Source organism: Serinus canaria, chromosome 8, assembly GCF_022539315.1.
Source record: "Serinus canaria isolate serCan28SL12 chromosome 8, serCan2020, whole genome shotgun sequence".
Lineage (NCBI taxonomy): Eukaryota > Metazoa > Chordata > Aves > Passeriformes > Fringillidae > Serinus > Serinus canaria.
This window is the reverse complement of record NC_066322.1, coordinates 18277059-18295011: the sequence shown is the minus strand read 5'-3', so window position 1 is coordinate 18295011 and position 17953 is coordinate 18277059. Positions and strand designations below refer to the sequence as shown.

General features: G+C 39.7%; 1 protein-coding gene across 1 annotated transcript in view; it reads left to right on the top strand.

Moving 5' to 3' along the window:
* Nucleotides 1-17953, top strand: part of PLPPR5 (phospholipid phosphatase related 5) — a 45219-nt gene that overhangs the window by 11575 nt on the left and 15691 nt on the right. The window contains exons 2-3 of the mRNA XM_030226304.2: nucleotides 9943-10075; nucleotides 12323-12573. Coding sequence (XP_030082164.1) covers nucleotides 9943-10075; nucleotides 12323-12573 — 384 coding nt within the window. The remainder of the gene's footprint in view (nucleotides 1-9942; nucleotides 10076-12322; nucleotides 12574-17953) is intronic.

Genomic DNA, 17953 nt, shown 5'->3' with positions numbered 1-17953 from the left:
ATGAGGGCACTTGGGACTTCCTCTTAATTCAAGCACTGCATTGTGTAAACTTCTAAACAGGGTCAGACAACATAATGTTGCCAGCTGCACATCTGCAGCCATCTGGATTTGTGGTAGGAGCAGTAAAATAGACATTGTGTAGCAGAGTTGAAAGAGTGACAAAAGTGGTGCAAATCATATTTGCAGAAAACCTACCATAGAGAAACCCACCATAAAGAAAAGCCACCATACTTGATCCACAGAATATACAGCATCATTATTGAAAAGGTTCTTCTACTTGTGTATTTATCAGATAAGGATAAATGGGATATGCTACTGCTATACAATTTTTGTGAAAAAGCTTGCTGGCTAATTCATTCCCATTGCCTTGTTGAGTAGGGGTAAATAATTATTAAAGCTTCTGGTGTTCATAAACAGGCCTCTACCCCCACTTGTATGACATCATTAAGATTTTGTTTTTAATAAACATCATTTCAGTATCCTAATTTATTGTAATAGCATTCTTAAGGAGAAATAATTGCACACTGTGGAATTACAGCTTTCAATTCTGAGGGAGGAGATGCAGGGGGAATGGTCACCCATTGTTTTATATCTGGGCATGCTAGTTGTTTGATGTGAGACTAGAAGAGGCACTTCTGATCTCTTTTCTTTTGGATCCTTTTTGCCTGACCAGCATCTCTAGTGACTGTTCTGGGAATAACATCATTGCCTGGTCAGTGAAACTCGAAAAGTTAACTTCTGTATTCTCTTTGACTGTGTTACTCCAGTGTCAGTGCAAGGTGCTGTCTCTGCTTGAAAGCTTCTATTTGGTCACTTGTTTCCTGGCTCTCAGAGGTGCTAGAAGTGTGGATTAATACTGTCAGGGTTTGTTACTGAATAATTTTACTGCTGGTTTTATGCTGAATGCACATATTATGCACAAGTAACCCTAATGTGAGACAGCTCAAAATAAGTTTTAGTTTTAGACCAAATCCTTCTATGCAAGGGATTTTAAAGTGTTTAAAATTCATTTTAATGACACCTGGATTCTTTGCAGTAATGCTTACAGTGTAAAGATGTAAAGTATATTAGAAGAATGACTTATAAGTTAATATGTTCAGGAGTGGACATTGTGTTTTTTGACTTATCTTTCTGTTTTATCTGACCTGTTAAACTTCTTTCTCAAATATTTGCTACTGCTTCTCTGTAAAATTGGATTGTCTCCCTAGTTTTGTTTTATTTTTTTCTTGAACAGTATTCATATCTAAGACCTATTTCCAGACATTGGATGAGGTATTGCTCTTGACCTAGAGTGCTATAGTTTTCACAACTAATCCAGCTCCTGTTGAAGTTAGTGAGCTTACTACATTGGATTTCAACTGAAAATGGTTAAACATCTTAATGTATTTCATTTGTTGGCAATTACACTGTAGCTTAAGGTAAAGAAAAAGGAAGAGGTGCTTATAGAGAGGCCAGTATTAGTAGGAGTGGAGCTTCTTACGTGATTACAAAGAGATATATTTTATTTTGAAGGTAATTTTTATTAAAAAGCTTAGAATTATTTTATTGAGCTGTCTACTTAAATTTATAATTATGAATCAAATAGTAGTTTATAATAATAAACATAAGTAATAAACCAGTTATGTGTCTGTTTTGTAGACATTCATATTTTGCCACAAAAATCCAGAAAAAAATTTTGTGGAATCTTATGGGTATTAATCTTATGTACAGCATGTTTTTCTCATAACTCTGTTGAAACACAGGGTACTTACACTGTTTCAGTGTTTGGTCCTCCATTTTCCATTGTTTGATGGCAATGATAATTCATTGAAAGTGGCTTTCCTTGAACTGATCTCTGGAATAATATATCTGCAAAACATCACTGGCCTTGAGTAGAAATGAGCTAGAGGTAAGACAGTGGGAAAAGCAAGAAATGCAGATATTCTCCTTCTTCTGAGCCTCTGAGAACAGTTGGCTACAGTCATATACTGACTGTAAAACCACTACTTTGTGACTGGAATCTTTAAGAGATGCCTTTTATGTAATCAGATTTTATTCAAACAGGGATGAAAGGCCGTTTATGCTGAATTTTGCAATTGAATGTTCATCCTGGGTAGAAAAGTGCAGTTGCATAGATCAGATAAGGCTTAAAATACAGAATAGCATTGCTGTTGGGAATGATCACTGATATGGGTGTCAGATGCATTGGTATGGTGTTTATCAAGGAATCATATTTTCAATATGCATAGAAGGGTTAGGATACCAGTGTGCCTCAGCAGACAGAACAATGTACAGATTTCTTGGCCAGTGAAGAAACAAAGGGGTTCACCAAGGCCAGGTTGTAAAGAACCACAGTGTTCTCCACATGTGTCACTCAAAGTCCAGTGGAAGACTTCCTTGATACAGCTGAGTGCAGAGATGAACATATGTGAAATTCATCTTCTAGTAGAGAAGATAAATCATGGAGCTTTGAACATTTTATTTTTCCTTCACAAATACTACAGTATTTTAAAGGTTGAAGTTAAGTGCTTGAGAAAAATGAAAAATTTTGATGTAGAATTCTTTTTCAGACTCCTTAATGAAATAATTATGTTTAACAACAACCTTTTTCATGTATCCATCAGAGATCAGGAGATTAAATCAGTTGATATCTGAATGGTATCTGGTCATATTACAACTCGTTTTCTTAAGGAGGTGTGTTTGTGATGTGTGGAGTTCATTAACTTTATATAATGGGATCCTTGGTTTTGTAAAAAGAAAATGAGAAAAATTTAAAAACTGTAAGAATTTCCTATGATAACCGTATGTGGAGTATTTGAGCCTAAAGTACTTCCCAGTTTGAGATGTGAATTTATGCCTTTAGAAGGCAGTTTTGAATTAATTTTTCTCTCTTCCCCTCACCATTTACTAGGGCTTTTTTAGATGTAGAGATTTTCTCTAGAATAACATTTTTTCTCTAGTTTTTTGATGTTATTTTTTAAAATTAGAAAAGCTTGATGCATGGGCAAGAATTCTCATGAGTGTCTCTTCTCTACTACCTATTGCAATGTGTTCAGCAAGAATGCTCATGTCAGTATTGTAAAGCTGCCAGCATTTGGATAGTTTTAGAGCCAGGTGCCAGACACTTACTTGGCCCCCAGACTGCCACATTGGCGTTCCTGAGCATGTTCCCCACATCCTGGCAATTTCTAATCGCCTGGAGAGCTGCAGTGCAGAGCAGCTGCGTGTTCTTCATCTCACAGTGGTTAGAAAGGTTCAGCAGCCGTGAGCGGGAGCTGCAATGGCAAACACGGCGGGGTGGAGAGGGCTGAATGCAGAGCTCGGTGTGGGGGGCAGCCCAGCAGGGCAGGCAGGTTCAGCAGGCAGGAGCTGCAGTGGCAAACACAGCGGTGGAGAGGGCTGAATGCAGAGCTCGGTGTGGGGGGCAGCCCAGCAGGGCAGGCAGGTTCAGCAGGCAGGAGCTGCAGTGGCAAACACAGCGGTGGAGAGGGCTGAATGCAGAGCTCGGTGTGGGGGGCAGCCCTGCAGGGCAGGCAGGAGCTGCAATGGCAAACACAGCGGTGGAGAGGGCCGAATGCGGAGCTCGGTGTGGGGGGCAGCCCAGCAGGGCAGGCAGGAGCTGCAATGGCAAACACAGCGGTGGAGAGGGCCGAATGCGGAGCTCGGTGTGGGGGGCAGCCCAGCAGGGCAGGCAGGAGCTGCAATGGCAAACACAGCGGTGGAGAGGGCCGAATGCAGAGCTCGGTGTGGGGGGCAGGCCAGCAGGGCAGGCAGGAGCTGCAATGGCAAACACAGCGGTGGAGAGGGCCGAATGCAGAGCTCGGTGTGGGGGGCAGCCCAGCAGGGCAGGCACACCACCTGGGCTGTGTGCTCAGTGCTCAGTCCTGGAGGATCAAGTGCCATGCAAGGCCCTGCTCTCATGTGCCATGGGCTGCGGCCCTCTGGTGATGGCATGGGGCCTTCTCTTAGTTACTCTGGGAACAGCAGGGCCTGGTAACTGGTTCTCTAAATGACCTTTTACATGATTACCCTTTGCTCTGGCACTGTGTGATTTCAGCCCTGGTGCTGCTCTGCAGAGGCTTTGCCCATTGGACACCACAGATGGGCTCCAGAGGAGATGCCATTGGCACACATGAACAATTGCTCAGTAAAGGAAAAAAGAAAGCTCTTAAGAGACACTGTACTTTAAAATATTTCATTTTTTTCCTCTCATGTGGTAATGAATGAAGATAATTCTGTGAATGATGAAGTTGTCCATGTGTCTGTGATGATGTACTCATGTGGTTAATTTCTGGCTTCCTGCTTATAGATGCTTGGCTGCGGTGTGCCTCTTGCTTTCAAATACTCTTGCTTTCAAATTTGTGAGGAGAGCAGCCTTTACCATTGTTACATACTGAGTATGTCTACAATGTATTAAAAAGGGAAATAAGGAATATTTGTTTCTGTCAAAAGCAACATTACTGTTTAGTACCATATAGCCTTACTTCACACTACAGAGAACTAAGTAAAGCAAATAATATTTCAGTATATGATATGTAATTTTTTACTGCTTTTGTAAGTGACATGACCAAATATATTAAGTTTTAGTATTTTTCTCAAAAAAAATATGGGCAGTACATATTTTTAAAACAAAATTTACTGGCTCAAAAAGGCTGAGTATTTTTTTCAAAATCTTTCTTTAGAAAAGCAATTTTGTTTTTTACATCTTTTCTGTAGACGTTTAGAAGCTGTTATGCAGTAGGGTCCTATATCCTCATGTCAAATGCAAGAGAGGATATTTTATATTTAATCAATACCACACAGATTTATCTAGGATTTATTTTTTCATTTCCTGCAGAGCTACTGGTCATTTGTTACTATAGAAAATGTACTTCTCTGAAAATTGACCAGGGCATTTGCTGTCAGTTTAAGCAAGCAAGAAGCAATGAGAACAAGAAAAACACAAAGAAAATGGCCTCAAGGGAAAGCTCTGCATAATGAGCTTGAAATTGCTACTGCTGGAAATACTGTTGCTGCTTTTCCTGCCAGGGCTGTCACCTCGCTCAACAATTTTAGCTTCAAGTGGAGAGTGGAGCTTTACTTTGAGCATCACTAAAGGCCAAGGTTTATGCTGCTGAATTTCCCAAACTGAGGCCACTGTGCTCATTGCACAGTACATGGATGGCATTTTTAAAGAGAAAATAGGCCAGGAGTAGCCCATGGTCTCAAAGTTAAAAAGACAAGGTAAAGAGCAGGAATAACAGAGCATATAAAAGCCCTATTTTTAGAAGAGATCTGCACCACACTAAGTGGGAACTCATAAGTTAAATGAATAGGGAGGCCAGGCACTTTAATTGATAGCAATTTTCCTAGAGATATGTAAATTATCCCCAAGATTTTTAGCTCCATTTCCTATCTTCCCTTCTTGCCTGATAAGGAGGAACAAGGCAATTCATTCTAGAGAGAAAAGCAGAGCTATGGGCTGCCTGAGATGCTCATTCCCCCAAGGTTGTTTCTTGAAGATGGTCTCACAGAAGCCTTGGTTACTGTTCAAGTCATGCCTAAATGGGAGAAACACAATGAATGAAATGAAGGGAAGGAAAACTACAATGCACAGTATTGTAAAATGTTCTTCTTACCTTGACAAGTTGAGCACATGGATGAATATTTAGTGGTCTTTTTAATGCAGTAACCACTTTTCAGTGTTACTCATCTATCTAAGTGCTTGCTGTAGTTACAGGATAACCCTGAGACTTGGCAGAGGGGGAATCGTGTATTCTGTGACATTCCCTGGCCTGTGTAAAATATTTCTTGAACATTTCTGTAGCCTAAAGTAGGTGTTAGATTAAATTTCTCTGTATACAGAGAAATTTAATCCCAAATAGAGATTATCAACCTTATGTTTCAGGATTTATCTTCTTTAAACATATTCATGTACCTTCAGATATCTTGTCATGCAAGTGAATATTTAAGTCTCACTTAAGTCCTGGGACTTTATAGGGAGTTATGTGAAATACATGAAAATGTTGATCATAAAGTAAACCTCATTATTATTTTAAGTGCAGATTTATGGTCACTTACTTATATAGGTGCTGGCTGTTGTAAAGCATAGGAGACACTAGGGGACATTTGTTTATGGAGTCAGTTTACTGGAAAATCAACAATGTCAGACTTGCTCTAGCTCTAATATTTGGAATGAGTCAGGCTTGACATTTCGAGTTGAAAAGAATGCAGAATTTAGAACCAAGTTAAGAATATACTGGATGGAAGGACAAATTAGATTTTTAAATTGACATGCAGTGCTAAAACTAGGCACAGCTTGCCTGAATTCAGAAAAATGACTAATACAGAAAAAACCTGGACTTGAGAAGAGGGAATCAGTGTAGGGAATGTGTGCAAAATGCTATAAGAATCCTGAGAGAAAACAAGGAAAGGGACAAGTATTGCCACAAAGGGTGGTTGGCAATAAATGCAAAAAATGTATTACTAGTATAAACACACCATGAAATTCAATCAGCTAATATATTAATATGGAGTTAAGAGGTGAGACAAGAAGAAATATTAATTTTAGATCACATCACTCTCATATTCTGTTCCTGGCTGTCAAATGGATTGTCACATCACAGACAGGATATAATTGCCATGGAGATGGTTTCAAGAACTTCTCTAATTCAGTTTTTGCTGGGTTAATATTTTTATATCCTTCCATAAGAGTAAATTATCATCCTTGTCTTACTCCTTGTTGCAACACTTATGTACACTGTCTTTGTCTAAGGACTCTGCAAGTTGTTTATACATACATCCTTCAGAATACGGGAGAGCCTGCACTTTGTACTGCTAGACTTCAGGAAAAAATTGTTCTTTTCCTTATAATTTATATGCTGTAGCTGTATATCAAAATGGAAGGATGGCCTTAGGGAAGGATGGCCTCCCCTGCTTTTAAAAACTGTTAAAATATCTCCGAGCTAAGAATTTTAATACATACCTTTGGGAAATTTGTACAGTGATTTGAAGTAGTATGACCCTGGTAGAATAAGGTAAAAGGTGCTTCTAATATCCTCTCTTTTTCATTGTAGTTGTATTTCTGTACCTGAACTTGTGTAGTTTTGTCTGGGTGTTTACGTTGTCAGAACATTCATATTCTCTATTGCAATCTTTCACTGCCAGTTTTGGAATATTCCAATAACTTTTTGCCCCAAGACTTAGAGAAGAAGCACACAAATAATTCTGTTAAATTTAATGCCATTTGTTGGCTGGTTGCAACTGGCATATGCAATGGAAGGGGTGATGGTGGTTCCTGTGCCAGCAGGAATACAGAAATTGCTCTTTCCAGGAATATACCAGGCATGTAAATTGCTGTAAAGTGCAGGGGGGTTATTGCTCTCCTTTTTCTCTGCCCTATAGAGCTGATTATTGCCAGTGATGCTGGAGAGAAGAAGGGGAAGAAATTGCACTGGGAAGAATTTCTTCTGGGATTTATTGAAATTGAAAAGGATTTTTCTTCCATTTCTGAAACATCAATAGGCTGATTATTGAGATGAGCAGTGCTTGTTCTGAAGGATGGAGGAAGGAGAACAGCTTTAGCTGAGCTGCCAGTACAGAAAAATAAAGAAGCTGTATTTATTGCCAAATTCTAGAAGGATTCTCTCGAAGCGAATCCACGGAAGCATAGAGATGAATGCCTTGTGTGCTCAATGACTCTTAATACTACTGACAGTGGAGCACTGGGCCTTCTGTAGCAGAAGCTTTGTCTTTGGCCAAATTCCACATCCTTCTGACCCTTGCACCTACGTGCTCACCTTTAGAGTAGTCTTGTTCAGCTAAGAACTTGAATGCTGCTGTTCTTGGAACAGAGGGTTTTCTTCATACAGGTCACCATGAAAGACAGGGAAAATCTCTTGGCAGCAGCAAAGATCTAGATGCAGTCGATGAAGACATTGCTGGAAGTGAGAATCTCCTTTCCTATAACTGAACAAGCAGTTCTCTCTTTAGTAAACGCCAGCTTCCCTACCAGGCAAGAAGACAACCTTTATTCTTAGATCAGCAGATTCAGTCTCTGCTCAGAGCTGGAGAGTTGAGCTTGCTGGCACTCTGGGTGTTCTTGCAAAAGGTTGAGCACTGTATCTCACAGATGCTTCCTTTGTGCTGAATTCTGCCCTTTCCTGGAGTTTCAAAATCTGTGAAAATTTTACTGCAATCTATTGAGTTTGGCAGAAAGAATTAAAGGCAAAATCTGACTCTATTCAGGTTGCCTGGTCCTTGAGAGGAAAGAAAAGCATTACTGTGACTCACACGAAAAGTATTAATGTTTCTGTTCTCTCCTTTATGAATCACATTAAAAGAGATTTTTTTTGGTATTTTTTTTTTCATGAGAGCTATAGGGATCACTGGGTTGAATTCTCTTCATAATTTGGATGATCTTGAATTCTAGGTTTTATTATTTTTCATAAATACTGATAATTTACTGATTATAGTTGAAGAAATTCTACTTCACTGAGCTGGAAATTTGCTTGCATCACAACAGAGAGGATATTTGTTAGTTCAGGTATTGAAATTTCTGTTTTATCTAAAAATTCCACTAGGATCTGAAGCCAGTCTAAAGTAATAGATAATGACGGTTTTGGTAACAAATTAAATTTTGCTTTTTACATACTTGCCTTCAGACTTATTTTTGTTACTTGTTCCACATTATTTATAAATAGCACTCTCCTCCACAATTTAGCTCAAGGGTATCTGCATAATCTACAAACAGCTAAGGAATGTCATTAATTGCATCCTTCCTGTTGACAACAAAATGTGCATGTGAGCCAGTGTCCACAGATGATTTTATTTATTTTGTAGAATTGTTCAAACCTATTGTGATATATGAAAATATTTATATTTTCCTGTTAGGGCAAAGGTTTAGAAGAACCTCAGCAATTAATCAGATTGATGGCCTTATTGGTTGTATTTGTGGAGTATTAAGATTTCACTTTGATAGTCTTCATTCTAGTTGATCAAAGAGTGATGTACCTGCCATTAAGCTTTAAGTTTTTCATGTAGAGGAGTGGAAGGGCCTTGCCTGTGAGTCCCACAGTGAATCAGGATTAGAACCCAGTATTTGACCCTTCTGCTCTGCTTTTAAATTATCTCTGCAATAAGGTTTTGTATCATATATCTGCTTAAAGTCTTGGCTTTGACTGTCAAGTCTCAATCCATAATTGTGAATAAATCAAAGGTCATGCTTTGTTGTACAGGTAAATACATAACCTAGAGAAAATATTTCATGTTCAAAATACATTTTTTCTCATTTGGTGATTTTAATGGGGTTTTGCCAACTATGATGTGAATTGTAGACATGAGAAATTTATTTTGGTGGAGTGAAAATGAAACAGGCCATTCTTAATGTTAAAATATCAGTGGTGACACTTTGTTCAAGCTTGAGGAACAGAGCTAAAGCCAGACTTTAGCTAGTAAAATGTGAATCAAATTCTGTTAAGTACCTCCTGGCAAATCCAACCTCTAATGTGAACAGGAGCTCTGTTATGATTTTTTCCCCCCTTTCTCTCTATCATAGTCCAGAATTTAAAGCTCAGCCCTGCGAAGTGCTGGCTGTCAGTGAATGCCATGTGGGAAAATGAAAGGTTCAGCATCTTGCAGGATTAGGCCTTGACTGTGGTCCACATCTTGTGCATTATGTGATCTGTTGTTCTTGAATAGATCTTTCTGTTTTCCCTCATCCTGAAAACTAGGTTATGTTATGTTGACTACAAATGCTGGTTGTAATAATTTATTCTCTTTTAAGGCAAATAAAGTAAAGCAAGCCATAAGGCATGTTTCCCTCGTAAGAAGATTAATGTACAGAACTTGATTCACTTATGCTGTCTTTTGTGCTGGTTTGGTCTTGTTTCTTTCAGATGAGATGTCTATCTCTGTAATATTAGTGTATTTTACTTGCTGTAATCTAATGCATCATTTCTCTCCCCTTTTTTCTCCTCCCCTAAGATTATCGTTGGAGAAACTGCAGTCTTTTGTCTGCAGTTAGCTACAAAGGATTTCGAAAACCAAGAGAAAACAATATTAACTGGAGACTGTTGTTATATAAATCCACTGGTGCGCAGGACCATCCGATTCCTTGGTATGAGCAAAATTACTGTTTTCATTTTCTGAATGCTGGGAGTGATCACTTATGTCTTCATTTTGACCTGGGGAAAATATTCAGATAACCATATAACATTTCATGTAGTCTTAACTCAGGTGCAGTTTTCCTTTTAGGTAGCAAATGAAGCTTTTTGGAAGTTTGTATTAAAAACAGTTGCACTAACAGCAGTAAAAGTAGAAAGAATTGGGATCATTAGGGGGGAAGAACAACCAGCAGGCCTGAAGTGGGCTGAAGTAGAGAAAGGTGGTATCCTTATGCCATATCTATAGCTGATAGAAAATAGACACACACACACACACACACACACACACACCCCCCAAAGTTGAGGACATTGGGATATAAATGTGCCTTTGAAGCCAAGCCAATTTAGCTGCTTTCTTAGCTTGAATATTGTATTATAGTCTCTTGCAGAAAACTGTGCAAAATCCATGCTACATTGGTTTGAGCTGAAACTCCCCCACTGAATTTAGTAGCTATGAGATGTCATCTTTTCTATTTAGTTTGTTCTAAATGTGTTTGGAGGGAGAAGTCCCACCACTCAAAATGTGTATTGGACATTTCCAGATGCTGCTTTTTATTACATGTAGGGATGCCATAGCAGGGCTGAATTCTGCTGTTTGCTTCTCTCTCATGGAAACAGCTGGAGGAATGAAGCCTTGGGGCAGCTAATCCTGCTCTGTGCTCCAGTCTCAGGGGGAGGGAGGGTATGTGCAGCTGTGTCTGTGTTTGCAATGTTTGTGTAACAACTGTGCCTGCCTTCCCAGAGTGCGATTGCTCCCTGTAAGGAGACTCTCTTGTATAGGTCTGGAGGAGGTGCAGAGTGATGATGAGCAGCCTCTCCCACTCCAGTTCCTCTCTGTGTAATCAGTGCCTGAGTTTTTTTTCCCACTAACTGGTCCCTTCTTTCCTCACAGAAGCAAAAAATATTTGGTAGTGGTGTCAGGAGTGGACAAAGACTTTCTGCTGTTGCAGCAGATGAGGCATTGCTGCCCATTATGCTCCCCCAGAGTGATGTGTCGGGCTGTGTTGTGCAGTGCACACCCTTGGGACTGGCTGAAAGGCTCTTCTGTGAAGTGACATGGCCAGGCACAAAGTGCTGCCCACAGAGTCTAGCATCTTGGGAGGAATTTTAACATTAGTATGATATTGCTGACCAGCCAGGATCCCACAAATCAGCCTTGGTCCTCTAGCTTTGCTAAGAAAAATCCTAACCTTTATAAGTGTATGTTTCTGTGGAATTATGTCTGCTGGGATGTTGATCCATTAAAGTCTTCATAGTGCCCCATGAAACTTGGATTTTCCAGATCTCACCCTGTATTCCCAGTGAATTGGAGTATGGGAAAGGTAAGGTGATTGGCCCATAGAAATACAGAAGGAAATCTATAGCTCAGGTGGAATTGGAACAAGCATCCACTGGCTTTGCCTGCCAGTCAGGCTGCTGTGTTTGCATGTTCTTCTAGAGCTCATTTTCTATTTACAAAAGGACGGAGAGGGACCTCAGAATGGCAGAAATCTGTTTTCTTTTATTATAATCATATACATGCATTTACATTCTAATGAATGAGTGCATGTGCTTAGTGCTTTGCTGATATGTCTGATTGAAAAAACTCTTTAGCATAAGTAGTTCCTCAAATATATAAATCTTTAGCTCACTGTGTTGATGCTGTGATTAATATGCCATGCATAGAGTTTTGCCCAGTAGCAGGCAGATGAAGACAACTGGTGCATGGCAATATTGAATTATTTAGTACTTTAGATTCTTTACAGCTGCAAGAGGGAAGAAAAAAAAATTTCTCCAGTGTGTGTTATGACTTCACAAATTACTTCTCCATCAGGGTCTGACCTTGGTTTTCAAGCAGATTTATCGGGTGAAGAATTTCCCTCTGTCACTTCTGTTTAGTGAACATGGGCAAAAGTTAGTGGCCAGTAAAGCCAGCTATCCCAAACAGGGGGGTATGCATGGCTGTGGGGCCTAGGAAAGCAGGCTCCTTGCACAAGGGGTGAGTGTTCCTATGAAAGATGGGAGAGCCATCAGGTGTGTGGGTACGTTGCAGTGTTGCTGCTGCAGTTTTGTAGGAAAATACCATCTCCAGCATGAGCCATGATCTTTAGGGTACAGTACATGGGAGGATTTTTCATGTTCTTGAATGGAAGAAGCTGGTCTATTGCTGTGATAAATACTATAAATTGTCAGGAAATTTAACTCTTTGTTTCCCTCTTTAGGAATTTATGCATTTGGACTGTTTGCTACGGACATCTTTGTAAATGCTGGACAAGTAGTAACAGGGAATCTTGCACCCCATTTTCTTGCACTTTGTAAACCCAACTATACAGCACTTGGATGTAAACAGTATACCCAATTCATCAGTAGCGTACATGCCTGCACTGGAAATCCAGACCTTATCATGAAAGCCAGAAAGACTTTCCCATCCAAAGAAGCAGCACTAAGCATATATGCAGCTATGTATCTGGCTGTAAGTATATTACATTATTTAATATCACTGTATTTTTGAGAGCAAATGGCTGGCACTGTGAGGGGGAAGAGGGAGGAATGGGCAGAAGATAAGGCCCAAAATTGGATGATTTTTCTGCATGCAAACCTTCTGTGAGTTACTGTGAGAATGATTCATTTGGCCTAATTCTGACAGGTGTAGTGATTTCTGAGCCCTGAAAGCCAGGACAATGCTAAGAGAAGACAAGTTGTCCATAAAGGTTGTAATGTATGGATTTAGGGTACTCAGTTCCTTGGCTTGCTTTTCCCCCACTTCCAGGGTGTGTGGGACAGTCCCTTGCTGTATGCTAAGGAGTAAGGGTAGGGATTTCCTCTGACTGGTAGTGGTAGCTCTCTGTGTTTTAACCCAGTTCACATCAGTAGAATCACACATGGCCATGTTCTTTGGTAAGGTGAAACAGAAGGGTAAGCTCTATTTATGTCTGATCTCTGCATGTTTCTCAATATCCCTGTGTGTCTTCTGGTATCAGAATTGGTGTTTATAGGTACCTCATGCAAGGTCAGTTTGGCTCTTATTATGCAATAAAGTGGGCTGCAAGACAATCCACCCTTTTATCCCCTCTCTCCTCTCTTTTACAGGGAGTGATGAACAGCACTGGGGTAAAACCTGGTGTTGACTGCCTGGATCAGAGCTGTTGTATAGGTTGGGGAGAGGAAGAGTCACTGTTTAGTCTCACTCAAGTAACTTTGGTTTAGTTTGGAGTGCATATCATTCTAGTCTTAAGCAGGAGCAAGCACATCTTGTTCCTTTGCTGGGGGCAAGTTCTCCCCAGCAGGTGCATGTGGGAGTGTCTTACCTGACCTATGCTGGTAATCACAGCCCTCTGCAGCCCTTTGGATGAGCCCAGGGCTGCCTTCACAGTGTCAGTGGGAAACGAGGCAGGTGTGTGGAGCTTTGTGGTCATTGTAGGAGTCAGCCCTTGTCCCTCAGCATTTGAGCAGTGGCCTGCCGACAGGATGTATGTGTATGTATGCACATGTAGATACACATGTGTGTGAGTGTTTATTACTTTTGAGCACATACCAGTTGAGCCAACTTTTAATTCCTGTCTGATCTGGAAGCTGATACTTGACAGCATGGCAAAGATCTCAGCCTCAGTGGGTCAACTCAATGCTTCTACACAGGGTTTTAGAACCAGCTGCTTAAAATCTGCAGCACTGATGGTAACATTTAACAGGTTCCTTGTGAGCAATGTCTGTTTAAGAGATGTCGATCATCAGTTAGTACTAGTATTGTCTTTATTTGGGGAGATATCTAAGGATGAAACACTCTAAATTTGATGCAAGCTATTTTAGAAAATACTCAGAATTTTTCGTTTTAATTGCTCCTATATTTCTCATCCATCTGTAAAGCTGGATTTCTACTGTTGCCAAGAGTCAGAGTAACTAGGAAACCAGCTATTCAGCTACTGCAAAGCAGAAAGTAAAATAGTATTAATACATTTTAAAAACTAGCAGACATCAGTAAGGTTTGATACCTAATAGAAGTGGCTTTTGACATGAGCAAGACTACTTTATGCAAACCTTATCTGTGGTCAATATACAGTTAGCAATATAAAACATTAAAGCTGCTGAGATCCATTTCATTACTATTTGCTCTTTCAGTCACTGTAGAAATGAATATATCCTATGTCATTACTCTACTCCTGCATGGTGCTTGACACTGCTATATTTAACTAAATCACTAATAACTACTCTCAGGACTTGGGAGTTCCTGTAGTAGATCCATTTGTTGGGTTTGTTGGTTTTTGTTTGATTGGGTTTTTTTTCTTAAATCCTAAGCATGACTGAAGCTAAAAGTACTGTTTATTACATACACTTCAAGGGAAAAAAAATTCAATATTCCGATATTTGGGGTCATGTCCTTACACTGCCATGATGTTTATCAGGATAGTTGGCCCTAAATAACAATTTTCTCATCACTGTTCACTGGAGTAGAAGATTTAAAACAGTAGCCTAGTCTTTCTATGAGCCTTACCACAGTTATTGAGAGCATGGATATAAAGACCTCCATATATTATTCACTTTTTCCTTAGCATATAATCTTTGGTACAATATGTGCTTTCTTTTTGGTTAACAGAAATTTTGGAGTGAGGGAGAGATTGTTACGGAATTGTCCCTGGTTATTTCAGCCAGCTGGGCACAAAACAAAACCAGCCTAAAGGAAAAAAACCACACAAAGAGCTGACCCAACAGTCCTTGCTCTCTGAGGTGGTGAAGTAAATGCTTTTAGACTTGTGTGATTTCACCAATCAACCAATTTAGAAACAAAGCCTATGCTTTATCTAATAATTTGCCTATCTCGTTCCATTTAAGTGCAGCCATGTCCTTGTCACCTAGCATCTTTGCATATTGTCTTGTTAACAATAGCTTCTTGAGTCTTCCATTTTCCCCCTTTTCCCCCTTTTGAGTGGGTGGCTGCTATGGTAACTCAGAATTCCCTTGGAAGTACAGTCGTTTTCAATCAGTTGTTTTGCTAGTATTTAGAGCTTTATAATGTTTGCCTCCATTACTGCCAGTATCTATCAAGAGAGATATAGCAATGGAAATATTGAATGGCAGTGCTCTGGTTAAGTGTTTCCTCTACCCTGCTCCAAACACAGATGCATTGCCTTTCTTCTGCAGACTTTCAGGTTTATTCTTTCCAGTGTACCAGTGTTTTCAAAATGAACTACTGTAAATCTGTTCTGAAATCTCTAATTAATCTGGCTGGTACCTGTTTTTTTCCTTAGGTGTTTGCACTGATCTCATCGGAGATCTTTTGTTTGTTTGTTTTTGGTAGAGTTAGGTAAATAAGTTTGACTGCATCTACTTTCATTTCATACCAGCATTGCAATTCACCCTTTCTCAGGTGGAACAATAGTTGCTACATAGGCAAACACTGCAGCTTTATTAAACAGAATATAATTGTATAAGACACATTTTGATATACATAAGCTGACATAGCCTGGACGATTAGAGGTAAGTTTTGAAGCAGCCAAGTAGGCACATACTTGGGGTGTTTTCCACAATTCAGACCCAGGAAGTGGAAGTCATGAGTCTTTTTTTGTGTTAGGATTTCAAAGTGATATATGAAGATTTAGTCATCCTAATCCCATAGATTTAAATTTAAGATTCGTGACTAACAGTTATCCTTTGGTACTGCAGACCTAGGGGATTGGTCATGGCTAGCTGTAGTTTAAGGGGAATTCTAATTCTCTGAAGTTTTGCCCTTTTTTGTTGTTCTTAATGCATTGCACAAAAGCAGCTGGGTAGGGTGGTGTTTGCACTTTGTGTTACTGCACACATTTCAGGCTTGCTTTGGGTTTGTAATGATAGAGGAGCAGGCGTCATGTCTCGGTAGTTGACACAGCCCTTAAGTCTGTAGCCAGCTTTTGCTGCTTTGTACTCTGAACCCTTGGCCTCAACTATGGCTTCAGACAGGACTAGCAGATTGTAAAGCCTACAAATAATTTTTTTCTCTCTGCAGAGCTTTTTTTTGGCCCATGATCATGTTTTCTGCAATGCTCTTCCTCCTGGCATTTTGCTACATTGATTTTGCTGTTCAGTGTGTTTATAAGTCGCTGGGAAAAGACAAGAAGACAGTCTGGGTAACAGTGCTGGCAGCATGGTGACATTCTCTTCAGTATCACTCCTTGATCCAGTTATAGGTGTAGGTGTAGTCTAGCCTGTCCTTTGTCTTTAAGTGCCTGTTAGATTCCAGCTAAGTGGGCAGCTGGTGAAGGTGTGATAGGCTTCTCAGACAGACTTAAGGGAGTGTTCAGGAGGAAAAGGACTAGCAGAGCCACCTCACTAAATTTACTTTGTTGTCCATCTTTTGTTAGAAAATTAAAAGATTCTTTTGGCTGCCTTTCAGGAACAGTGCTAGGAATGTGGAATTTCTTTTCAGTATCTGGTGCAGCAAGTATCCCTTAATACTGATAATAAAACATATGTCATGAGCTTCACAAATTGAGTGCATTGGTTTCTTTCAGACTAAATAATAAAATAATATTACCATTTGATCCAGCAATTTATCTAAAGACCTCTATAAATTTCATGTCAGCTCTTCATTACAATTCAGATCCTCAGGACAACAGCCTTTGTAATAGATGTCTTATGGTCTTGGTACAGAGAAAGATGCCTCTTACCTTCTCCAGTTGTTTTACAGTTACAGCTGTGGGGAACTTATAGTGGGAAAATTAATAGTAAAGTCCAGAATTCTAGAGCTTTCTTTTCCTTTTCAGCCCCTGACTTTGAAAGCTAATTTTGGTCTAACGTCATAAATAATTAGATCAAAACATAGGGAGAAAGCTAGAGGAGGCTTCAGAAACACTAAAAGAAACCTTCAGTGGACAGTTGCAGAACAACCCAGATGATTTGAGAATGACTTTGGTTTGCTCTAGAATTAGTTTGACCCATTAATTATTACCAAAGGAGGCTGAAAAGATTTTTGCATTGTTAAACTGAATTCTCACTAAATACTGAACCTGTTTGTAGACTACAACAGCCCACTATTTTTTCAGCTTTTTTGATATGAGTGTCTCTTTTCTTGTAGGTCTGATGAATATTGAAAATTCCTTGGGTAAAACATTTATAACATTACTTATATTGCTTAAATAGTTCAAGATAATTTCTTTAATTCTAGTCCATTGAAAAAGCAAAAGAAAACATGAGATAATTTATGTTTTAAGTGCTGCCTGGGTTGGGTGCCTTTGCAATGATTTCTTCCAGATTCTTCTTGTTGCCTTATGAGTCAATATTCACTGCCCATTGGTAGACTAATCTTTGTCAGTCTCCCAGACCATCTAAATCAGGGAGAAATTGAATGGCAGATGCAGAGGGGATCTTCTTACCTGCATCCCTGGGCCCCAGGCTGATGAAATAAGCGAGGAAAATTATCTTCCCTCCTGGCTGGAGCACCCAGCCTGATGTGTAGCTCCAGTGTAGCTAAAATGGGATTCTAAGACCTGTTACACCTCTGTTTGTGTGCATAGATGTTGGTGTGGGTGGGCCTAAAGATAGCTGAAAGATGCCTAGAAAGAGCTTGCAGCATAGCCCAGGAATCTACTTTGTCCTGCACTTCACATACAGCTCCTGTTCTTTTCTTAACGTGTTTTGGAATTATTTTATTTGTGCTAGATTTAGGACAAACTTCACATGAGACTTGCAGCCTGACACTTTTGAAGTACTTTCTCAGTACAAGCTAAATGCCAAGGCTGTGATTGTTCCTTACACTATGGCCTGAGCCAGTCACATCAAAACTTCACAGGTAGCTTGCTTTGTCTTTGGTGATGATGGTGATAATTTCTTTCAAATTCATATTTTCAGACCTGCTTCAGTTAAAGGTTATCTTTCAATTT